Raw genomic sequence first — 25,814 nt, 5'->3', positions numbered from 1 at the left:
ATGGCTTCACAATATCTTTCTATGTTAATTAGTCTGGAAACACAGCTTTTTAGCATGCCTTACAAGGACAACTAAACACAGGCGGTCAATTTGCCATAACTGCATACAATATGAATGCAACCTTGCTTACATGTATAGGTTTAGTAGTGAATGCTCATGTGCTTCACATATTACACATAAAACAGCATGTTTGCTATCTCTTGGAACAGCTAGCAGTGTAGGAAACTGGTGCTTATATTATTATTCATTTACCTCATATATTTTATATGTTTTTCAAGGGCGGACAAGTTCAGCAAGCAGAAAAGAAATGTGGGACACAATAGTCATTGGTGTCAATGCGTGTGGGAATCATGTGAGGGACAAGCGGAATTGTCACAAGAGATTTGATGATATTAGGTCCAAATTGAAAAAGAAAATACAACACCAACGCGTGCATGCTACTGGCACTGGAGGTGGGCCCACACCACAACGTCTCATATTAAGTCCATTGGAGGAGCTGCTTCGGGCAAAATTACTTCCCGTCGTCGTGGAAGGCTTACCTGGTGACCGTGATATAGGAATTTACCCCTCACAATTTCCACCAGGTGAGAAATATTACTGTACTAGGCGTGTCGTTGCTTACAGTTATTTTGCATAGTTACACTGCTTTTTATACTGTCTTCACAATATAAGCATACCTGCATCTATATATGTATATGTCTGATTCTGTATATATATATATATCTAAATAGACATATATGTTGTAGTCCTACTAAAAGCAGTAACTAATTGAGCACGTGCCATTGCGTGCTCATTTACATGTGAATTCCCAAAATGCATTGCTGCAGTGGAAGCAATTGATGGTGGGCGAAGATGGGGAACAACAGGGTAGTACACATGTGTAACACATGTTAATCAGAAATTATTACTAGCTACAGGTACAGAACAGAAATATGTAGAATATTATTGTGTATTTATTTATTTTACTCCGACAAACATGACATTACTGCCTATTTTAAGCATGCATCAAATATATTGCATGCAACGGCCTACAAACATCACTTGCACTAACACATCTATAGTTGTTTATGAAAAGGTCCATTTTTGCTTTAAGTCATATACAGACAGCATAATGAGGCACACGTATCATATTTTATGTCATTGTTTTCATAACTTCAAAACTGCACACGACTATTTAGCTCATCTACCATTGTGTTAAAGCAGCTGCAATTAATATCTCATCACAGCATACACTTCAACAGAGGGGGTGGGGTTCAGCACACACACTAATTACAGCCTCATTTTAGGGGCAACTTAGTTCACACCATTTTCACCTGTTTCAAGTAATTGAAAGGTGTGGCTCATTAGGCTTTTTGGGGAAGGGAAAACCGTTCTTACAACCTCACTAGCACAACTGAAGTTAATCACACTCATTTGAAAGCTTCACTTTAGCTACTAAATGCCCCAACAACTCATTACTTATCAAACCGTACGTCACACATTAGTTCACTCATATCTATAGTTGAACTACTATCAACGACACATTATCACACACTGCATGTCTTGTCTTGTTTAGTCACAGCCACATTCATGTGTGCCACATCTTATATTAATGTACCACACATATCCTCTACCAAAAACAACACTTTTTGCAATATGACCACCTTCATGATAACCATTGTGAATGGTCATCTCATGATAGTTATGTACATTATGATACTGATATCACTACACAACATATGATTTTTATGTACTAATTTAATGTATTTTTCCTCACGCATTACTGCAGAACCATAGTATGTTGTATGTTAGGGAACTCAAAACTTCTAAGTACACAGGCATGTACATTGTTATTACAACTATTTATGTTCACTTTCACACACACATTTTGGGTTAAGGAAATTATGCTGTTAGATACTCATAAATACAGAACATACAATAACTGTTTGTTCAATATTTACACATGTAAATGTAAAACTTATGTTATTGTTATATATAGTTGCCCCTGAAGGACATGTGTCACCTGAGACTGAACAAGTGTCTTCACCTGGGTCAGCCAGCTCAACACACCTAGAAGGTGAGTGTATCAGTTGGTGGCCATATAATATGTGCTCTTCTATATGTTATGTTGTCATGTTCATTATTTGTTTTGCACGTCTTCTTTAAATAGGATTACTTAGTGTCAGTGAAAATGAAGTGTAAGGCAACTTGTATTGTGTTAGTGATGTTAACTATCATGTAGGAGTTTTGAGTTTACAGCAAGTTTTCATTCACTCATATTTCATACTGAGTCCAAACATTATTCTTAAGTCAAGGTAGTTTTTAATGTGAGGTTATAAAACGTATGGAAACATGTTAGTTGTTACTTATGACACAGTACAATTACATAGTAACACAGCAGAGATTAACATGACATTTAATAATTTGTACATTTATTTGTAGAACATGATGAAGAGGATTATGATGATGATGATGATGACGCCACCGCCATACACACACAAATAGAAGCAAGTGACCATGAAGACGTTCCAATTGAAACTGTTTTACCGGCAAATCGTCCAGCAAATACGACATACGATGCAATTGTAGCTTCTGAGGGAAAAATTGTGGAAGCAGAAAATCGTCGCCATTCTGACTTCATGACAGTGCTGGAAAGGATGATTGCACTGCAGGAAGAAACAGTTTCACAATTGGCACATCTCCACAGAGTCTTCATTGAAGTGCCGAAACAGTTGCAAAAAATCAACACCTCATTCGAAGCATTAGTTGTTCAGCAAACACAAGCTAATTACTGGAGAATGACTAATGTACCACAATTCAACACCTCCCAGCCAGGATCTGTTCATGCAGGTCAGTTTTCACCACATTCATCTGATATTCATTCACCAGGCCCAAATGTTACCGGTCAAGTAGCAGAGATTGCTGTGCAGGTTCCTGACGACATACTACCACTGCCATCTGTACAAAATCAGCAGTTGACACCTACAAAGGAGCCCACAAAAACAAAATACAAGCAGTTACTACTGACCAGTTTTTGGTCAAAAACAACAAAAGACACACATGAAACAGACCAACCATCACTTGTGCAGTGTCTACCAACTTGCTCACAGTCACTACCCAAAAGCCCTGTAGGTGAATCACTGCCCAAAAGCCCTGTAGGTGAATCACTGCCCAAAAGCCCTGTAGGTGAATCACTGGCCACAAGCCCTGTAGGTGAGTCACTGGCCACAAGCCCCGTAGGTGAACAGTCACTGCCCAAAAGCCCTGTAGGTGAGTCACTGCCCACAAGCCCTGCCCGTGAAGTGCCAGAGGCCACTCAAAGTGGCTCTGCTGTGCCTAAAGTTGGTGGCAAAAGAAAAAGGAAAATTCAAGAGACAACAAGCAGGCCTGTTACTCGCTCGCAAAAGGAACAAAAAAAATAAATGTTATAATTCAGAAAATATGTCTTTGGCCTTGTTTTGTTGACTTCACATTATCTAATTACTATTGTATGTATGCTGAAGACTGTGTTGTTTCCAAACTTTCAAGTATGTTCTTGTACACGTGAAGTTTTGGAAATGTTAACACTCAATTAATGAATAGTGTTATAAATATTTATGTATTAATCGTCTGTTCAGTAATGGTCCACCTGGAACCAGTTGCAAAGTTTAGAGAAGCTGCCATTGACTTTGCAGCAAAACATTGCATTTGGGTGTGTTAATTGATGTAAGAATTGCATATGCATATTAGTCACATGCATTTATAAAAACACCTAAGTAACTGCAAACATCTTTCTTGTACGTGTACAGCAGGATTATGTGTAAATTATTACTTACCTTTGCCTTGCTTGGGCATTCTAATTTTGTCCTTTAATCATTTGTGTGTTCTTGTTTCAATAACATCTCAGAATGTATAAAAATATATATACACACACTGAGTGTGTGTGTGTGTGTGTGTGTGTGTGTGTGTGTGTGTGTGTGTGTATATCTATATATATATATATATATATATATATATATAGTACTATATAAACTGGTATACATGTATTTTACAAACTAATACACTTCATGCTTCCTTGTGAAAGCACACTATTTTAATAATACAGGCATAATGTTTGAGAAATATCCTAAGTATGAGACTCTAACAGTATTGTGCTTAAACAAATGTTTATTACTTCATTCAATCATGTTTCTCACCATTTAAATAGGTTTCATACAAGGTATACTTACTGCCATCAATGTTGTGTGTACTCCTGCAATATTAAAAAAAATAAAATATAATATATAAATATATATATTTTTATAAGAGAGATATATTTAGATATATATATATACACACGTATTTAAACTCATGCAGACAGGGAGTTAACCAGACTTTCACATACACACAGAAATGTAAGCGGGGAAAAAACATTTCTTTTTGCAGGTGTGTGTTTGTACTGATATGCCTGGCTAAGAAATATTTTCACACAGTGGTCTTTGTTAGTGTTCAAAAAAACACTATGTGAACGCATTCAAATTCTAGGGATGTTTTTCACAAACGAGATAAAAGAAGGAGAAATGTTTCTCCCACAGTCCCATATCACAAACCACAACTGTTAACCCAATTAGACAAACAAATCCAATTGGCGTTTGAAATAAGGAGTCAAAGTAGTTAGTTTTGTTGACCTTGACAAGGAAAAACAGGAGTTTGTTAGCCATTCAGCACATTCATTTTGATGAGCAAATAACACAGACCTGCACACAGCTTTTGTGCTACTCAGACATGGCTGATGAATTCGTTAACAATATTAATCCCCTTTTAGGGTATAAGTACATGATCTGTGAAGCCATCTTGAACAGTCGCGGACAGAAAGCAAGCACACGCCAAATCGATGATTTCATTCGAGCAAAATATCCTTATTACCAAGACCGTAAGCATGCACGGAATTTTAATTCCTCAATAAGATTCACTTTATCAAGTAATGACTTTTTTGAACGTGACCAGGATAAGCTACAACACACCTATGGTTTCTGGAAGATTGCCCCGGAAAAACAATTTCTCCTGAAAGACGGCACTTATATTGTCGTGAAAGGCATATTTATTCCTAATGGCAATAGCAATGTATCCGCTACTACTGATCCGTTTGAATCGATACGTGCTGCAATATCTGCAGCCTCCATTCCTGAAACCCACATTGTACAAGAACAAAAGTACTATGATTATGTACCAAGCCTTTCAGCTGAAAATGCATTGGAATGGGAACCCGAAGAAATGAACCTACCTCCCGACCAATTATTTGAAGAAAGCAGTGGCGATTCCTACGAGCGCATCCTGGAGGAGATATGTGTCATACTGGATTCAGCGGTTGGGTCAAGCGTGGATGAAAATGCCTTGCATTTCTGGAGCGACCAGTTGCAGCCAGGCGAAGAGTTAATTCTAGAAGAATGGTAAATATAACAATCGTTATGCGTTGACTCTGCGTTTAAATTTTTTTTTTTTTTGTAACCACCATTTTCACTTTCAATGCGTGGATACAGCGTAACATTGCAGACTGCATAACATGTAGCGATCACAAACAAATTGTTTCCTAATACAATATAGTAGAACCTGAAAGAGTAGTACACATTGCTGACGGTATACATATACGTACTTTCCTATCCCTTTAAACATATTAGCAACATTTTTCCATAACTCTAACACATACCTGTTTTGTTATCATGCAACATCTACAACATTGAAAACCGGGTCCACCACGTATGACGTGGGACCCTTGTCATGGGCCAAGGCGTCCTTAAAAAGGATTACGGATGTAAGTCCCGCCCCCAAGCGACGTGCGCGCCTCAAAGCCTATTGGCTGTCATGTTTTGTTATAGTAACGGTAACTGCAGTGTGTGATGCGTGCGGCTCAGTGTTTGTAGGCGTACCCTGGGCGTTAGCCGAATGTTAATTGAGTGGGAGGAGTGTTAGCGTGCGTTTCACGCTGGCTTAACATGACGTCACACGTATTGCATTTGCGCATTGTGTTATCGGCCGTCCTTTCTGTCCAAACACGTCTGGTTTAAAAGAATACAGATGTACTCGTTTAGAATGATTTTAGTTTCATCTTCATTGTATTTGAAATAAAGATGTGATGTTTACTGGTATTTTCTACATGTATTGAACGCACAACGTTCGCTTTGTTTTGCGCATGCGCTAACAGTTAGTGGAGCCAAGCGTGAAGTGCGTGCGCACACTAAGATGTGCGCGCACATTTTTCAGTATACAGGCAACGTTCACTTCATATACATAGTTATGGCTGCTACAAATGATAATAAAAATTACATACTGATGTACACTTGTAGTTGTAACATATAAATGAGTGACGTGTGTATGTACACAATCATATAGAGCTGTGTAACGCGTTGTCACGGATACATATATAGTAAGGTGCCATATTTGACCATCATGTGTTTGCTGTATTTCAGAGATGTCGGGGAAGATACAATCGGATCAATGTATGATTTCAGAAGAGTCTACCTTTATATGAGATGATTGTGAGGAGGAGCCACCGACTACTATACTACATATGGAACTAATTTTATATTGCTTGCAGCGCTTATTAACAAACAATTAAAAAAGTGATACCCTTATGCCTATATTGCATAAGCACTTAATTAACATAATGATGTTGCAAAATAGTGCCTCTTGAATTTTTCTTGAGTGTTCTTTAATGACTACTAACATTTTATGACATGGTGTGTTTTTTATATAACAACCATTCCCACTCTGCTAACACATTTGTGTATTCTATTGTGTAATGGAACGTATGACTGTCGAAACTATGTAACAATAATAATAATAATAATATGAGCATGTTCATGTATAGGGCTGCTAGTTGTACGCAGCGATTTACAGACACATGTTTCAGGCTGAGGTCCCTGGCCCGTGGAACGTACAAATGTTTTTTTGCCGCATGAGGCACAGGGAGATAAAGGGACTTGGCCAAGGTCACAAGGAGCCCACACCGGGAATTGAACCAGACTCCCCTGCTTCAAACTATCAGTGCCAGTGTGTGTCTTTACTCACTGAGCCACTCCTTCTCCCAATGTAAAGGACACTTACAACCAAGTAGCCATTTATATTTAAAATCTCTTGTTACATGGGTATGTAGATAAAATGGTTTGGGACTGTAGCAAATAATGTTACTGGCCAGATGTTATGGTCCCCTCCAATGCATGATGTTCTGAATATGACATCACCATCATGTTATGAAGTACGTTTCTGTGTATATTTCATTAACCTAACTAACTATAGTTTACGGTGTTTATTAATCGTTTAAAAATACATAGTATAGTCAATATGATGATATAAGCTACCATAATAAAGCTGGTGTTATCATTTGTCGGTGTTATACATGGATCCTACACCAATTGATAGAGACACAAACAGTTGTCTTAAAAAGTGTGTCTATGCTAGTGATGAATGTGCTCCCGTAAGTAAACAAATAAGTACAGTTATCCCCTTTTCTCCAAACACCTCTATATTACATTAATGGAAATTATAAGGAAACATACATAAAATGTGATGAAATGTGAGTAATCATTTTGTAATACAATGCACATGATACCTCAAGAGTAGCTAAATGCATATACATGATACAGAAAGTACATATATGTAACATTTGTGTTTAAACCAATATGTTGGGGTTTTAGTTCAAATAATTATAGGAAGATTGAGGTAGGCACATCTTATGAGAGATGTCAGCAAATATACATACCATGATCAGTCATACTGCAAATATACCTATAATGCAAAGGAACAATATATAAATTGCAAACATTGACATGCCATCTTCAGTACCGTAAACAACACATCAAAGTGTGTATTTGGTGTTAAATGTGCAACACCATGTATATTTAATGACATTCAAAATGTAAATGAGCCTGGTGTACACATCATATGGATGTACATGTTACACTGCACCAATAACATTGTATGTAAGCATACTAGAAGCATGAATGAGTATGGGCATAATATGTGTATTGTGTTAGCATAAGGAACAACACAATGCTAAAATATTAGTGCTTTGTTACCCCAGTTGTATTCACATACACACTACTAAAGTACAATTGAAGAGGGATTATATAACCTGTGCAACAATAACATACCGGTGCCACATCCCTTTGTGCACACAGCAGAGAAAAGAAAGGTGTGCAACCCATATTCATCTGTGTCCTAACAGAAGGTTATATAAAAAAAAATTATTGTTAAGATAACATAATGTAAGTATAAAAGTAGAACTTGGAACATATCTGTTTTTACTTACAAGAAAAAAATGAATTGATGAGATTCTGGCGTGTCTGGCCACCACTGGCTGTTTGTTCATTTTCAGCAGCTACATGGGTGGGATGCTCGTCTACCAAAGGCTCAGCTAGGTCTGATTGTACATTGTGCCTGAGTGCAACATTGTGCAAAATGCAACAGGCAAGGATAATATCAGAGACTTTTTGAGGCTTGTATAGAAGAGCCCCACCAGTTCTGTCCAGACACCTAAATCTGGTCTTGAGTAGGCCAAATGTCCTCTCTATAACAGATCTTGTAGATATATGGGCTGCATTGTACCTCTCCTCTGCTTCAGTTTGAGGGTTTAGCACCGGAGTCAAGAGCCACGGCCTAATTCCGTATCCTGAGTCACCTATAATGAATGGAGCACACATAAGCTTACATTAGTGATCAAATTCTACAATGCCAACATTCCTAAATAAAAATGTGTTTTGTGTTATAACATGTAAATGTGTACTCACCCAGCAGCCAACCATATTCAAAAGGTCCCTCTTCGAACGCATGGAAGACTGAAGAGTTCCTCAGGATAGAGGAATCGTGACTGGAACCAGGGAATTTGGGTACCACATGCATTATCCTCATCGTGGCATCACATACCACCTGTACATTGAGTGAATGGTAGTGCTTCCGATTGCGGTACACATGCTCACTCTGACTAGGTGCAATCAAAGCAACATGTGTGCAATCGATTGCACCCAGCACACATGGTATCCCTGCTATATTATAAAAGCCAGTCCTGACTTCCAGCCACTCTGTCGCCTCTGTAGGAAAATGAATATAATTCCTAGCGCGTCTATTGAGTGCATAGAGAAACTGGGTCAAGGCCCGCGAGAATGTAGATTGCGAGACCCCGCCCACTATGCCCACAGTTGTCTGGTATGACGCGGAAGCAAGATAATGTAATGAGCACAGCATTTTAACAAGCCCAGGGACTGCACGACCTCTGGCTGTGAAAAAATCTAAATCTCCCCTTATCTCCTGATAAAGAGCTAAGATTGCTGCTGAACTCAAACGATAGCGACTTACAATCTCCTCCTCACTCATCCCATCTAACAGGGTTCTCTCCCTGTACAGACGCGGACGAGGCACAACTTGTCTCCTCTGTCTTCTCCTCTGATCTCCTGTCCCTCTCCCTGTCCCTCGGCCTGTCCCTCTCCCTGTCCCTGTCGTATCCGCGTCACTGTCCCTGTCACTGTCCCTCGGTGTGTCCCTCCCTTGCCCTATATGATTGTCTTCATCATCAAGCATGTCATAGAAAAGAATGTTCCTCCGTCTCCTAAACAATCTCAACATTTTGAAATGAGTAGCTGTGAATGAGCAGGTAATGGGCGTCCTTTAAATAGGTATAATGATGTCAGGTGACATAGTAAAATGCAAGGTTTTACATGAACATAATAAAGTACTTGTGTGGCAAGCTGTGTGCAGTTGTTGTGTGTATTCTGCAGGGAATGATGATATTTGCCAATGATGTGACGTGATGCTTTGTAGAAACATTGCTTGCAAATAAATAGTTGCATGTGCAATGCATGTAAAACTTGTGAACGCAAGAGTCAGTCATGTAATGAGACAAAAAGGATGAGATTGATGTGGGAAAAGTTTTGTGTAACATGTGTAATTAGGCATGTTATTGTGACATGTTGCCAACAATGAATAGTCGTGTGCATATGCATGCATTTCTGTAAGGAGGATAGTTGGTATAGAATGAGTTAACAAGGTGTCCCAATGCTGAATTACTGTACATGTGTGTATAAGTTAGGTTGAAGTGCTTGTAATGCTACGGTTATAATGTAAATATGCAATGTGATTGCGCGTCCAATAAGTGACGTCATGAAAATAGGGAGGACCAAACGTAGATGTAAACATGAGAATTTAGATGTACATGAACGTTTAAAGATGCGTGACACATTACAAGCATTGTGTAATGTAAAGGAACATGAATATACGGTGTATGTGTGACATGTGTGACATGTGTAACATCATGTAAACAATTGTCGATCAATGCAGTAAAATGTGTGATATGATGTGAGGTTCTCCTTTAAGAGTTGAGTATAGTATTTTCCCTTGGCACATCATCACATGATGAGTAATGTGACCCGCAAATGCTGCAAACATGTAAAAGTATAATGTTATGCAAATAATACACGTCAGCCGTGACACAATGCAGGGAATGCCCCCCACACTGTAATGCAAATGACGTTTGTATTGTGAGCAATGAAACGTAAACAGTACTATACTGTTATACGTCCCCGCTCCATTGACTCCATTGATGTACAGAAGATTTTTTTTCTAAGTGCCGTTCCGGCAGCCTTAGCGATCGTTCTCCCGTCCAAACTGCCAACTTTAGTTGGCGGGAGAAATCGGCCATAACATCTCAATTTCGTAGTGCCGATCAGCCCCGATAAGCTGTTTTTTTTTGTTGAATCCAGCCGATTTAAAAAAGTGGCGATCAGTGGCGAAAACAGGCTTATCGGCAGCCGACTGGCCATAACCAAATTATCGGCTCCGAAACCTGGCGAAATCAAGCACTTATCGGCGCTTACTGAATCTCAAACCCAATTTTGGCTATAAAATGGTGATAATTCCCTTATCAACGCTTACTGCATGAGGCCCTTATTCTGTAATGGAAGAATTGGCCACTCGAGCCTTTCTTCGGCTGAACTGACCGAATGTATTGACGTCTGAACCTGTCCTATCGTCCGCTTCACCTGATATACAATTAAGCCTCTTGGTCAAAGTGAAAATCAACTATTCTATCCTAATAAAACTTTACCTCTGCGCACCTCATCACTTCTTAAAAACTGACTTTTTTTTTTAACGATATAAAATACCCAATTAGTAAAGCTATGAAATTCTCCGGTTTCCTTTGTATATTGCACATTTACTGCTGCTCTTCACCTAAAGTTGTGTACAACTGTCAGACAAATATAAATTGACCTCCTGAATCAGGGATGGCCAACTCCAGCCCTCAAGGGTCACCAACAGGTCAGTTTTTCAGGATATCCCCGCGCTCGGTCACGCGCATGTGCGCCTGAACTATGTCCGAGGCCGTTCTCTGCGGATGCTACAGGCGCAATAGTTGTTTTTTTTTTGGGGGGGGGGGGGGGGGTTCCCTCCTGCCTTGCCATATACCTGGCTATAAAATTTTTCTCCCATTTTATTTACAGACTGTTGACCAGATTCTGCCTTTCCGACGCCGAAACCGAAAGCATCTGGATCCGATCTGGAACCGGCAGCACGTGGAGAGAGTCGAGATTGTCCTAAAGGAAACCGTGGATGCAAAAGGTAATTAAGGGAAACGTGGATGTGTTTGTTTTATTTATTTAACAAAAACCTTTTTAGACAGAGTTTGAAAGTATAAAATGAAAAAGTAATACAATGCGTACAAAAAAGCGGGTGGGCAGTCGGTTAGGGAAATGGATTAGCATTACGGTTTAAAGTCATACAGCTGTTTCCTTTAACCATTTATTTGATGGAAGTGGCATGTATAATGTAGCTTATTGACCCCTTTAAAAAAAATTATATTAGTCAGATGTTTTTTTTTTTTTAAGTAACATTTTTGGTGTTTGTATGTAGGTTTTTACAATCTTTATCTAAAGACTGTTTGCCAGTCCTTCAAGCCCCCTGTAATTGATTAGCTTTGTTTTTGTCTTGCGTTTGTAAATTAATTATTGATTCCTTAGTCAAACCGATACATCTACAGTATCAAACCGAAGATTTCCACACTCGCAGGTGAACACTGGTATTACCCAATATCCTGACATAAGGGGTCCAAGTACAACCCCCAAGAGTATCACTATGTATCAGTAAACACTAAGACATGTATACTCACAGCGGATACACACTAAAAATTACGTTTTATTATACAAAAATCTGCAACAATTAAACACCACGTTCTCACGAGGCATTAAAAATATCTAATAAACTGTATAATATCAGGACAAGGAACCCTCCCCTTCCCATCCCCTCTCGCACTCTCCTCCTCTCCCCCTCTCGCGCTCCCCTCCCCCCCTCTCGCGCTCTCCTCCCCCCCTCTCCCGCTCTCCTCCCACCCCTCTCGCGCTCTCCTTCCCCCCCCTCTCGCGCTCTCCTCCCCTCACCCCCCCCACCTCTTGCTCCCCTCCCCCCTCTCTCTCTCTCCTCCCCCATTTAACTGCTCCTTAAATTGTCTTCCTTAAACAAATGTAATCAAAGTTAAAGCAAACACTTGGCTGATTTGGTTAACTGAGCCGGTTTGGGGTGTGCTCACCAGTCAAGTGTGGACTCAACCTTTAGCCCACCCCAGAGAGGGGTGTGTCTGTGCAAACCGTACATCATGATATCGCTCAAAAGGGAGCAGCCAGGGCCCATGGAACCCTGCAGTTGAAGGTCACAATATTAACAAACTTAAATATAGTCTGAAATAGTTTTTCCGGTTTTGGTAGAAAACGGAGAAACGATCCGGATTGTAGAATGGCGCTGCCATGTGATCATTCTAATCCTAGGGCAGACTGCACTTTTAACCCTTGGAGTGCTGGGGTGGCCTTGGCACCGGCGCTGAACCGTGGCCCTTTCAGCTCCGGGGGCCCCCTGCATGTAATCTAAATGCCTTCGGGAAGCGTGGGGACTCTGTAAATGCTGCACCTCCCCCTGGAAAATCTCACCTCCCCGCCATTTTGCTCACCCCTGCTTTACCCCAGGACTCCTGCCCCATCTTCTAGCCAACTTGCCGAACCATCAGTTTCCCTGTCTCCTCTTAGGACATTGTTTTCTAGGTCATGGGGAGAGCAGGTCAATATGATAACATAAAGAACATATAATATTGCAATCTGTCTGTGACAATATGTGGACTGAATATGTGAATCCACAGGGATATACTCGCATAATAATACTCCCTGTTCTTCTTTTTAGTATGTCCTAAATCAGTGGCAGTAGTGTGTAAATACTTGTCAGTCTTGGAGTGGGACAACCTTTATAAATAAAGTAGTGGACCCGATAGGGCAGACTTGTAAAATAAAAACCTATATCAAGGTAAAACGGTATAAAAGAAGGCACAATCACATGGTGTCAATTTAATAAAAGCGTTGTAAACAGTTTCAGGAATGACGGCGTTCTCACAGCCCCTCTCCTTAGCGTTCTCCGCGTCTGTCACAGGCAGAAACGCGTCGTGAGCTGCTGTGGGAAACAGCCCTCACTAAAATAACTGATGACCTCCATGCTGCAAAAGACAGAGGTCATTACACTCTGCTCATATTACTCGACCTCTCTGCAGCATTTGACTCCGTGGACCACCCTCTTCTCCTTCACATTCTCCATACTCTTGGTATTCGGAACAAAGCTCTATCCTGGATCTCCTCTTACCTCGCCCATCGTACTTTCAGTGTCTCTTCTGCCAACGCTTCCTCCTCCTCTATTGATCTCTCTGTGGGGGTACCCCAGGGCTCTGTCCTGGGACCTCTTCTCTTTTCTCTGTACACACTCTCTCTAGGTGACCTAATAACATCTTTTGGGTTTAATTATCACCTCTATGCTGACGACACACAAATATACTTTTCAACACCCGACCTTACACCTGCTGTACAAACCAAAGTTTCTGAATGTCTCTCTGCTATATCAACCTTGGAGTGCTGGGGTGGCCTTGGCACTGGAGCTGAACTGTGGCACTTTCAGCTCCGGGGGCCCCCTGGTTTCCCGAGATACCTTCTGGGGGGGAAGATGACGCCGGTAGCTCCCCTCCGCGGGAAACGAAATAGCGTTGGCCTCTCCTGCGTGAAATGAACGCGGTTCTGCTCCGGGAACCCCTTCTACTCCAAGCTATTTATATCCATGACATGAGGATATAACACATTATGGGAAGAAGCGCTTGTAGAGGGAGAGGGGGTTGGCCCGGTATTAAAGGGGTTGCACCCCATATGGCCACCCCCAGACCTCACCAGGGAGGCAAGGTGTTATCTGGACTGCGGTCCAGGAATGTGGTTTACACCTTGTCATGTCATGAAAATGTATGTTCCCTTGTTCCCATGTTTCATTATAATCCTGTATTTTAAAGATGTTTTAAAGTGCATTTCTGTATCTCCAGTTCTGTAGGTCGCAGAGAGTTGATATTTGGCCAATATGTGGAGTCACTGTAGGCATTAAAAACTGGCAAAGTTCGACCCACTGAGACCACCAGAATGGAACTTATTAATATGTGTAGATATTAAAGTGTATATGTATGGTATTTGGGATCTGTTCTGAAAATGCAGACGCCATCTGCTAGGCTAATAGGTCATGAAGGGCAGCCGGCTGATTGAGCCTTAGCACTGTGATCAAAAAATTAACTGCCCTGATTGTTTACCCAAAGTCTAGGAACCAAGTATTGGTCAAACGACTCTGCCACTCTAATTGTTACCTGAGGGCGGAGGAACATCAAACTGGAGTGGTTTGTAAGTGTAATGTCTACACCTACAAACAATGAAGCTCCTGCCAGCTACTTCATTTTGTAGACTGATCTTCGCCCGATTTAATTATGGGGCTACAGAAATAAGACACAGAGTCCCAGTACACATGGGCTAACTAGCTGGAGGGCATGGGTTAATCTGTGTCTCCACGTTAGGGATTGGATACAGATAATTGTTCACCATTAGTCTGTATTCAATGTTAAGAATAGGGTTACACAGGTATATAAACTGTGTCAACCCTACAGTTTTTAGTTGTGCTTCTGATTCCACCTGGAATGTCACCGGATTGCTGGAGAATTGCTAGCTGATACTTCTCCATTCCCCAACCCTAAGTAAGTGTTTCCTTCTTGCCTGTTAATTGTACTATATTGCTGTTTTCACCTTATTTAAGGAATAAATATATTTTATTATATCTAAGCCTCATTCAGTTCAACCCAGATATTTGGTGTTCATTTATATCTTGTCATAAGCTACCGTGACAGCGCTTCAGACATAAAACAATAGGAAAAGGAGTCCCTGCCCCAAAGAGCTTACAATCAAAGTCGCAATTTGCGGCAGCCGTGCAGCTGTACTTCCGGCACAGGAAGGGTTTTGACATGGATCACTTTTATTGCCTTCTATATAGCCGTGCACTCAGTGTTGCTGTACATGACCGCATTTTCAGTGTCAACCTGATAATGGTGATCTAAAGCAATGCTTCACATGAGGGTATTTTCAGATGATGAATAGAGACCTGCTTCCCCCCCCCATCCCCGCTAACATGGTTATAGCATGTATAAGGTGCATTTATTGGATCCTAGCAGTTTTGCTGAAGGTCACAGAGGTCATGTGCAGTGGTTTATTTGATATGTTTGTTTTCTTATGTAGCCCCGTTAAGAAATGGGGCCTATATATCTTTCTCCTACTGGTGTAAGTCCTGTTAAGGGTGGCCGCCAGTAGTTATCATGGATTTTCCGTGCTTCAAGCCCTTCCTTGAGTGATAGAGGCAGGCCCCTGACTCTGTTGCAGGCCTGAGACAGAGGGGAGGTCCTGCTGACATCATGAGGGGTGGGGCTGACAAAGGTTAGTACTGCCTGCTCCTGTGAGTGGGAAGTCTCTCTGTCCTGGGAGTTGAAGGAGAGTAGTTTGGAGTCGGAGTATAGCTGATACAGCTGGAGTGGACCAATGCCCCTCACCCTGCCGAGGGGGTGAGGGGAGAATCTAACCTCACCCAGAGGATACCCTCTGAGGTGAGAATTGGGGTATTGAGGCCCCATCCAGACCATCCTGCTGGGGTACATTCTGGAGGAGAGGAGAGGAGGAATAGACCGGTGTACATTGAGAGCACTGCTGCATATGAACTGTTGCTGTGATAAGGACAATAAAGGGCATTGCTATTTTATATAAGACTTGAGTGAGATCTGGATCATTCACCCTGGGACCAGGGCTTCTCTGTAACGGTCCCACCCCACATCCCTGGGGCTTATAAAGATGGAGGCGCTGCACCACAAGGACTGCTAAGAAGATGGAGGCATATACCCCAGAAGCCTGGCCCTGTAGTCCCCAATACCAACGCGGGAGACTCAGGCCCTCCTGTTCCAAGCAGGTATGCACCACCATATTCATGTAGCCAGCCCTCACTACACCCTAGAGGTACAATCTGTGTCTGGGGGGGGGGAGGGGAACATGGGCTACACTTATATAGCACAGTTGGTGTACACAGTGCTGTGTGTCAGACGTTTGTGTCCCTTCCCCAGAGGCACACAGAAATAGTGACTTGCTCAAGGTTACAGGAAGAGATGACACGGATACAGACCTGGCCCTATACTTCTCCCTGTGCCCCCCAATATGCTGTGTCTCTCCACCCCCCTCCCCCCCCGTTACCATGGCTCCGGAGTCAGATGATGCTGCGGGGTCATGTGACGTCACATTGTCATGGCGACGTGTCGCTGGAAGCCAAGGTAAGAGAATTTAGAGGCCTCGCGCGGTCCCCCTCATTTAATCTAAATGCCTTCGGGAAGCGTGGGGCCTCTGTAAATGCTGCACCTCCCCCTGGAAAATCTCACCCCCCTCCCCCCTTTTGCGCACCCCTGCTTTACCCCAGGACTCCTGCACCATCTTCTAGCCAACTTGCCGAACCATCAGTTTCCCTGTCTCCTCTTAGGACATTGTTTTCTAGATTATGGGGAGAGCAGGTCAATATGATAACATAAAGAACATATAATATTGCAATCTGCCTGTGACAATATGTGGACTGAATATGTGAATCCACAGGGATATACTCGCATAATAATACTCCCTGTTCTTCTTTTTAGCCTGTCCTAAATCAGTGGCAGTAGTGTGTAAATACTCATCAGTCTTGGAGTGGGACAACCTTTATAAATAAAGTAGTGGACCCGATAGTGCAGACTTGTAAAATAAACTTTATCAAGGTAAAACGGTATAAAAAAAGGCACAATCACATGGTGTCAATTCAATAAAAGCGTTGTAAACAGTTTCAGGAATGACGGCGTTCTCACAGCCCCTCTCCTTAGCGTTCTCCGCGTCTGTCACAGGCAAAACCCCCACAGTGAAACGCGTCGTGAGCTACTGTGGGAAGGACGCCGACATAGTGCTGCTTTTGATGCTGTTCACCGTCTGGGGATTCAACCCGTAAGTGCGGGAGTTGCCTGTGAGAGACGCGGAGAACGCAAAGGAGAGGGGCTGTGATAGCACCGTCGGGCCTGAAACTGTGTTCAATGCTTTTTTTTTATAACTCTCATTTTTATTTGGTATTACAGAGCATACATAATATCACCACCTATTGGCATACGTTACAGAATACCCAATTTTGTCATCAAAACAGTGACACGTAGACAGGACATGAGACAGACGTAACAAACCACACGTAAACCACATCACTAAGACGGACAGGACAAACTAGACTGGGGTGAGACACATTAGGGTGGGTGGGGGTGGGGGGCACCTGTAACTGCTGCATCGGAGCGGAGGATCTGCTATTAGCTCTATGTGTACGCTAGGGTGTGTTGTGGATATCCCGGTGGTTCTATGTTCTCCGTCGCTATGTCATCATCTCGTCTGGTCTGCTTTGTCCAAGGAGAACGCATTTATCTATATTAATGCAAAATTGTGGCGGCGTCCACCCCCGGGATGTCTGTTTGGGCCAGCCATGGGGCCCATACGTTTAGAAATTTGGAGCCAGAGTCGTTGATCCAACTTGTCAACTGTTCCATCTGGCAGACATGCCAAATTCTGTTCCTGATTTTAGCTATAGTGGGTAATTCCTGTTGTCTCCATACTGCTGCGATCTCACACCTCGTGGCGGTTGCGAAATGTGCAACCAATTTGAGTGTCGCGTTAGACACGTCCTGAGGCCGTCTGCCCACGAGGAACAGCCACGGGTCCAGGGGGATCTCCAAGTTGAGGATTCTTTCTAGCCAATCTCTAATAGATTCCCAAATCGGGACCACTTTCGGGCAAGACCACAGCATATGTTTTAAATCAGCCGTTTCCCCACACTGTTTTGGGCAGAGCGGGGAATAGTCCTTGATAAATTTAGATAATTTCAATGGGGTATGGTACCACCGCATTAGGACTTTATATGCGTTCTCCTTCAACGTGGCACAAATTGAGCTTTTGGCAGCTGCCTGTAGTATCTGAACCCATTCCTCGTCCTCTAGTGTCTCCCCTAAATCTGTCTCCCACTGTCGCATGTATTTCAGTCGGGGGGCGTCGGAAGTCTTCGGACAGACTACCTCCCTGTACATCCGAGAAGTTAGTCCTCTTGTGTCCGTCTCTCTGGAACACAGCTGTTCGAAATTGGTTCGTGCTGGGCGAACCGGGAATTTATTATAGAAAGCCCTAACCTGGAGGAATCTAAATAATTCTGTGTTGGGTAGCTTTTTCTCATCCTTAATCATATCGAACGTCTTGATATATTTACGTCCTTCCAGGTCCTTTAATCGTAAGTACCCCGCTTGCGTCCATTTTACAAATTTATCACCTAACAGCCCTGGAGCAAAATCCGGATTTCCCACCAGGGGGGTCATCAACGACTGTCGTGTGGTCAATTTAGCTTTAAATTTAGATGACTCCCAGACCGCTAGCGAGTTCGCAATTGCACAGAGTGGCATCCCTATTGATTTCTTGCACTGTTTTGGAAGCCAAATCAGATCGTGCAGTTTTACTGGCGCGCAGCATTCTGTTTCTAGGGCCACCCATCTTCTATTTGCTGGGTTCGAGTGCCACTGGACAATTTGGCATAATTGTGCCGCCTTGTGGTATGCCAACAAGCAAGGTACCGCTAACCCTCCTCTTGTTACTGGTTTTGTCAGTATGCTTTTCGCAATTCGTGGGCTTTTTTTATTCCAAATAAATTGAATAATGCGAGCCTGCAGCGTGAGGACCTCAGTCCTAACAAGAGGTATCGGGAGTGCTTGAAACAGATATAATAGTTTAGGCAGCAGGTTCATTTTGACACTATTGATCCGCCCAAACCACGATATGCCATAGCCCGCCCAAACCCTGAGATCTTCCTGCAGTTTCTTCACCATTCTGGGGAAATTTGCTTTATATAGTGTATTGTAGTCCTTTGTGATATATACCCCTAAATATTTGATAGCGGAGGGTTGCCATTTAAAATTGAAGTTGAGCTCTATCAGTTTTTCGACCGGCTTGGGTAGATTGATGTTAAGCGCTTCCGACTTGGCCTGGTTAATTTTAAACCCCGACACCAAGCTGAAAGTTCCCAAGATCGCAAAGACATTGGGCAAGGAGGTGAGGGGTTTTGACAGTGTCAAGATTACATCGTCTGCGTATAGCGCTACTTTATGATGCTGCTCCCCTATATCTATCCCTGTTATATCTGGGCTCGCTCTGATATGAGCCGCTAACGGTTCTATGCAGAGGGCAAATATTAACGGTGAAAGTGGGCAACCTTGTCTTGTCCCGCTACGGATGTTGAATATCTCCGAGGGGAACCCTTGGTGTCGCACCCTTGCAGTGGGACCATTGTAAAGGGCTAGTATTGCCTCTAGGAGGCGCCCCCCGAACCCAAACGCCCCCAGCGTCTCCCTGAGGAAGGGCCAGTCAATCCTATCAAAGGCCTTTTCGGCATCCAGACTCAACAACATAGACGGGATATTTTTCTTTTTTGCCAAATCAATCAAATCTACAATCCGCCTAGTATTGTCTGCCGCCTGCCTGCCCTCAATAAAGCCTACTTGATCCGGGTGAATCAACCCCGGAAGGACAATGCCCACCCTGTTAGCTAACAATTTTGAGAAGATTTTAGTGTCTGAGTTGATCAGGGATATTGGCCGGTAGCTCTTGACGTCTGCCGGGTCCTTACCGGTTTTGTGGATCACAGAGATAGACGCCTGGAGCATCTGCGCCGGGAGGGGCTCTCCTGCTAGAATCCCATTAAATAGGGACAACAAGTGGGGAGCCAGAATCTTGACAAATTTCTTATAATATAAATTTGAAAATCCGTCTGGACCAGGGGCTTTAGCGGGTTTAAGGGACTTCATTACCTCCGTTACTTCCTCAAGGGTGAAGTCGCCCTGGAGTGCCTCCCGCTCCTCGCTGCTCAAGGTAGGCAGATTTGCCTCATTTAGGAATTTGTTCAAAGTTGCTGCGGTCTTTTGTGTGTGGCTGACCTTATCTCCGTCGTATAGTGTGGCATAATAATTCTTAAACACCTCCACTATTTGTCGAGGATCGGAGGTAAGGTCCCCCCCCTGAGATTTGATGGATGCTATACGGTAATTTGGAAGCTTGTTTCGGAGCTTATTGGCTAATAAGGTATCTGGCTTGTTGGCTTTCTCATAGAATCTGCGCTTTGACCATGCCAACTCCTTCTCGGCCTGAGAGGTCAGGACCAGGTTAAGTTTAATTTTAGTGTCGCTCAGTTCTTTCCAAACCAATTTATCCTTGTACGTTTTGTGTTGAGCAGTGAGATGTGCCAATTTCTCACGTAGCTCTTTTACTTTCGCCTCTTTTGCTCTCTTTCTTTTTCCTGCTATGGTCATCAACACCCCTCTCATGGTAGCCTTATGAGCCTCCCATAGGGTGGATTGAGCCGACACACTGCCTTTATTGTCCTTAAAATATACTTGGATTCGCTCACCAATCTCTTTTGCAGTTACGGGGCATTTAAGGAGGAGTTCGTTGAGCTTCCAGTTTGCTCCAGGTCTGTCTAAGGCGTCTAATGTGCACCGCAGCTCTACCGGTGCATGGTCGGACCACGAGATTCCATGGATCTTTGTGTGCCCTACCACTGGGACCACTCTATTGGATACCAGGAGGTAATCTATCCGACTGTAGCGATTGTGTGGGTGGGAATAAAAGGTATATTCCCGTGCATTAGGATGTTGTTCCCGCCAGATATCAATTAGCTGACAGTCTTGCATACCCTTATGTATGGTTAGTACGTCCTGTTTGTGGGATGGGTTAGGTCTCGTACATCTGTCCAGGTCAGAGTCTAGTGTGCGGTTAAGATCGCCTGCTATGAAGATATGTCCCTTCGCGACAGTGTGTAGTTTATTAAAGAACTGTGTAAAGAATGTAGTGCTCGTCTCGCACGGGGCGTAGACTGACGCTAATGTCAGAGGTTGACTTTGTACCATCCCCGTAAGGATGATATAACGACCTTCCGGGTCCGCATATTGTTTATTTATATCTAACGCTAGTTTATTGTGTACTAAAATAGCCACTCCTCTTTTCTTTGCCTTGTTAGAGGCCAGATAAAAAGTTCTGTAGTTTTTGTCTAGATATTTCGGGTGATTGGAGTGTGAAAAGTGGGTTTCTTGTAGAAAAAGTATATCGGCTTTCAGGCGGCTATACTCTTTAAATGCGATTCTACGTTTAACCGGGCTGTTAAACCCTTTGACATTGTGTGTAATCATTATTAGTTCATTACTCATCCTTGTCTGCAGAAGAGGTGTGCTCCATTGGCGAGGTCATCTGGGCCGTTCGTTGGTCCGCATACTCCAACTGCTTCTGGGGATCTGTAGTTCTCCATCTTCCTGTAGTTTGGTGCACTATGGGGGGGAAGATACATGAGGGAGGGGGGGGAACATCCAGACAGACATAAACAACACATATAAACAGTGGTCTCAGAGCCTCGGTACCAGTACCCCGGCTGTGAGACCATCGCCCTTGGGTACTCAGTGCAGGCGGCCAGGTACTCCCTCCCCCCCTGCCCCCCTCCCTCCCTCACTGGAATCCCCTCCCAAGGGACTTTGCCGGTCATTGGGGTTGATGTCCTTTCCCGCTCCGGCTGTCGGTCCATGCAGGAACATAAGCAGGCTCGAACCCCGCTATCCGGCCTCCCTCCTATAAAATCTTCAAACAACAACTAGCAAACAATGCTTTCTTATGATCATTCCTTTGCCCTACGTACTCCCCTTTACGGTAACCTACCTCTCCCCCTTGTAATACATTATCTTTGTACCCCTAATTGGAGCTAATAATCACGCCTCTGTGACTCTGTGTGGCGCCTCCGGCCTTTGCTTGGTCTGGTCCTATATATCCCTCCACTTTCAGTGGCTGTTGACCTCAATGAGCGGGACCACCGCATATAGAGACGAACTGCATCAGGTTAGTTGATTGCACCGGAATCAAGTGTATTTTGTTTACCTGAGGCCTTTTGATCTCTTTCCTATACTCACCATCTACCTTCCCGCGAGTGCATTACCTTCTCCCCTCTGACTTTCTCCTCTTTAATCTCTTCCCCTTCCCTTATCTCTCTCCAGCACTTCCATAAATCCTTCTCTTAAGCTAACGTACTCTTACCTTCCAATATATCACTTCCCCCTCCTTTCCCAACAACCTACTTACTCCTCTCTGCTACTCCTCCATACTCCTCCCCTCTCTGATCCCTCCTCCAACTCATCTATCTACTGCTCCTCTCATCCTAACCACTTGCCCTGAACCACCTACTTAACCTATTTACCCCATCCTGTCTCGTCCTATTACCCTTCCCCCTCCTTCCTTCTCACCTCACTTTCCCACTTTCACTTTCCCTCCCCTCCTCTGTATTACCCCCCCCTATCTGCGCTACCCGTGCCCTTCTTATCTGCCTCTCCGGCTTTCCGATCTCTCACCCCTCTACCCCCCTTAGCTCCGCAATACATCAAGACCACAACAATTTCTTTTAATGTCCTCTGGTGCAGTCGAGCCCTGCGCCATGCTCCGTCGCCTTCTCCCTCCAGCCTGTGTGTAGGTGTCCGGGGTCTCTTCCTCTCGGTGGCCGCTCCCTCAATCATCGGCGCTGTTGCATCCGGCTCTTTAAAATGACGTCCCGCTAGGGTTTCCTCTGCTTCGCGCCACCTCCAAGATGGCCGCTCCGGGTCCCGCCCCTTCCGGTGACGTATTTCCTCCGGACGCCATCTTGGATTTGACAACCCGCCGAGGCAGACGCATCCTCTGCATGGCTTCCCGCTCACCTCGATCCTCCCGCCTTCCTGGTTCTGCGTTCCACTCCGTCTGTGCTGTCTCCGCCATCTTGAGAGCCATGCCACCGCCACGAGGTGAGTCCAAAAGATTTTTTAACAGGCGCCGGACGTCCCGGGCATGCGACATCCACCGGCTCTGTCAGGGGGGGGGGGGGGGGTGCGAAGCACATTAGTCCAGGGCAAAGGTGTAGTTTTCCTGATTTTTCGAACACCGAACTGTCAACTTTATTAGAATTCAAACTGTGGTGGAACATAGTAATTATACGTTTCCTCCTCCGTGAGTGGCCCCTTCATCAGCTGTGCTTCCGACCGTGGTCCAGGATGGGCCCGGGGCCGGTTCTTCCGTCTCGGATCCCGTGGGGGTCAGCCGCAGCCCCAGCTTCTTCAGAAATGCCTCACCTTCTCCAGGGGCTTTCATGCTGATTGGGCGTCCATTTTTAATCACCATCAGCCCGAAGGGAAATAGCCAACGATAGCGGATGGCCTTATCCCTGAGGCATTTAGTTATGGGCCACAGCTCTCTTCTCCGGGCTAATGTAATTGGGGCAATGTCCTGGAATACTGCAATTTTGATGCCCTCAAATTCTCTCAGGGGTGCATTCCTTGCGTGCTGCAGCACCGCTTCCCTGGTCTTATAGTGATGGAGCCGCACTATAATGTCCCGCGGTCGTTCTGTTGGTTGTGGCTTTGACCGGAGAGCCCGATGGCATCTATCCATTCCCAGTTTATCTTGCGGGGAATCCGGGCACATATGGGCGAGCCACCGCGCCACGAACTCCTCACAGTCTCCCACAGTCTCTGGGACGCCCCGTAGGCGGACATTGTTGCGCCGGTCGCGGTTTTCTGCGTCTTCTTGTCTGTCTTTTAATTCGTTAATTTGCGCCTGCAAGTCCGCTGTCTTTTTTGTATTGCGCAGGCCAACCTTGGCGTTAGCATCCACCTTCACTTCAAGCTCCTGCGTTCTTGCCCCCAGGCTCCCTACCTCCTTTCCCAGGGCTCTAATTTCAGCCTGCAACATGGATTTTAAATCTGTATATAGTCTTTCAAAATCGCAGCGTCTTACCGGCAGAAGACCCTGATCCTCCCCTGTATCCCCCTCCTCCTCTGATTCTGATCCAGTGCGGGAGGTGGGTGCCCTTGCTGCCGTGGCTCTGCTCGGTTTAGCTCTGCCAAAATACTCTGGGAGCCCCTTTTTTTTAGGGGTTTTAGCTATCTTTTTTGACATCCTGGATGTTTAGTTAGTATAAGGTGGTGTTTTTATTCAAGTCTTGCCAGTTTTGTTGTTCGTTTTTTTTAGAAAAACAGGGAGTGAGGCACAGAGCTCTCAGTTCAAGCTTCCATGCTCCTTGCTTCCCAGCATGCACCTCCGTGTTCAATGCTTTTGAGTTGACGCCATGTGAATATACCAGATTTATACCGGTTTATGTTGATAACATTTTTTTTTACAAGTCTGCACTATTGGGTCCTCTACCTTTTTTGTAAAAGTATTTACACACTACTGCCACTGATTTAAGATATGCTAAAAAGAACTGGGAATATGTGAGTATGTCCCTGTACATTCACATATTCAGTCCACATATTGTCAAAGTGCAATATGTCTATCATATATTTGTTTTCATATTGGCCTGTACTCCCCATGATCTGCAAAACGGGATTAAAAAAGCAATTTACACAAGGGTGAGATGTAATCAACATATCTGTGTATTTGGTTGGTTATTTATACACCCCCCCCCCCCCTACATGTGTATGGATTTTTTTCACTTTATATCACGTTTTTATATTATAAGTGAATACATCACTAAACACAATACACTGTTACTGTTAGCACGTTAGTATTTTGTATAAGCGCCTCAGCTAACTTTTCTGTTTCTATCCTCTTAGGACGTACCAGCTTTTATGAGAAATATGGCGTCATCCGTGATGTCATCCAGAACCACCTGACCGAGATCCTGACCTACGTCGCCATGGAGGAACCGCTCAACCTTAGCAACCCTGAGGTCGTTCGAGGAAAGCTGGAAGTACTGGGGTCTCTACGCAACCTTGAGCAAAGCAGCACTGTGATTGGTCAATACCTGGATTACCTGCCGCAAGTGAGGGAAGAGCTTGAGAAGGGGACACATTTCTTCAGTAACACGCCAACCTTTGCAGGTGAGTTGTAAGCGAAATAAGCCTATCACAAATTACCCCCGGAGGAAGTGATACAGTTCACAAAATGCACCAGGGAACGAAAAATTAGGAACATTTGTATTATGTAGGTTTACATTTTTATTTAAATTCTCAATTAAATCTATGGATATTTATAAGGAAGCATCCGGAAGTCGTATCATCGAATAATTGGGAAGTTATCACAAATGTAAAAACAACCATTAATGGTTCTCTCTAATGAGGTGGTTAGATCAAGCTTGTTTATTTACCTTGAGCTAAAAAAAATATATATATTATTTTCCCTTTACCCATTATAGTGGGTAAAAAATAATATAGAAAATTGGAATAAAAAAAGTATGTCTTCTAAAAAAAAATATGAATATATTATTGCACATTCCTATCTTTTCTTTATTAGAGATATATTATTTAATGCAGAAATATGACCATAGTAAGAAGCATTAATATGTATGCAAAAAATATCAATAAAGAATAAGAGATTACTAAAAAAAAAAAAATTAAATCTATCATAATACCATATTAAATTGAAAATAATTTT

The 25,814-nt window shown here is 43.4% G+C and overlaps 2 protein-coding genes across 2 annotated transcripts in view; both read left to right on the top strand.

Annotated features, from left to right (window-relative positions):
• The window catches only part of LOC142496730 (GDH/6PGL endoplasmic bifunctional protein-like), a 29,167-nt gene extending 3,865 nt beyond the window's left edge, over positions 1-25,302 (top strand). Inside the window, exons 3-4 of the mRNA XM_075603589.1 lie at positions 11,427-11,544; positions 24,995-25,302. Coding sequence (XP_075459704.1) covers positions 11,427-11,544; positions 24,995-25,272 — 396 coding nt within the window. The 3' untranslated portion in view covers positions 25,273-25,302. The remainder of the gene's footprint in view (positions 1-11,426; positions 11,545-24,994) is intronic.
• Positions 1,457-11,338, top strand: LOC142496390 (uncharacterized). Its single transcript, XM_075603097.1, has 3 exons — positions 1,457-2,056; positions 2,422-3,320; positions 11,330-11,338. The coding sequence occupies exons 1-3, from the start codon at positions 1,960-1,962 to the stop codon at positions 11,336-11,338; spliced, it is 1,005 nt and encodes a 334-aa protein (XP_075459212.1). The 5' UTR covers positions 1,457-1,959.
• Positions 25,303-25,814: the final 512 nt, after the last annotated feature.

Source organism: Ascaphus truei, chromosome 6, assembly GCF_040206685.1.
Source record: "Ascaphus truei isolate aAscTru1 chromosome 6, aAscTru1.hap1, whole genome shotgun sequence".
NCBI classification, from domain to species: Eukaryota; Metazoa; Chordata; class Amphibia; order Anura; family Ascaphidae; genus Ascaphus; species Ascaphus truei.
The sequence above is the reverse complement of the archived record's forward strand: the minus strand, read 5'-3'. Positions and strand labels throughout refer to the sequence as shown.

Bases quoted from the DNA above. Each gene is read 5' to 3' on its own strand.
- LOC142496390 (XM_075603097.1), top strand. From the start codon at position 1,960: ATGTTATTGTTATATATAGTTGCCCCTGAAGGACATGTGTCACCTGAG. The intron at 2,057-2,421 runs GTGAGTGTATCA...ATTTATTTGTAG, and splicing joins CAGCTCAACACACCTAGAAG to AACATGATGAAGAGGATTAT.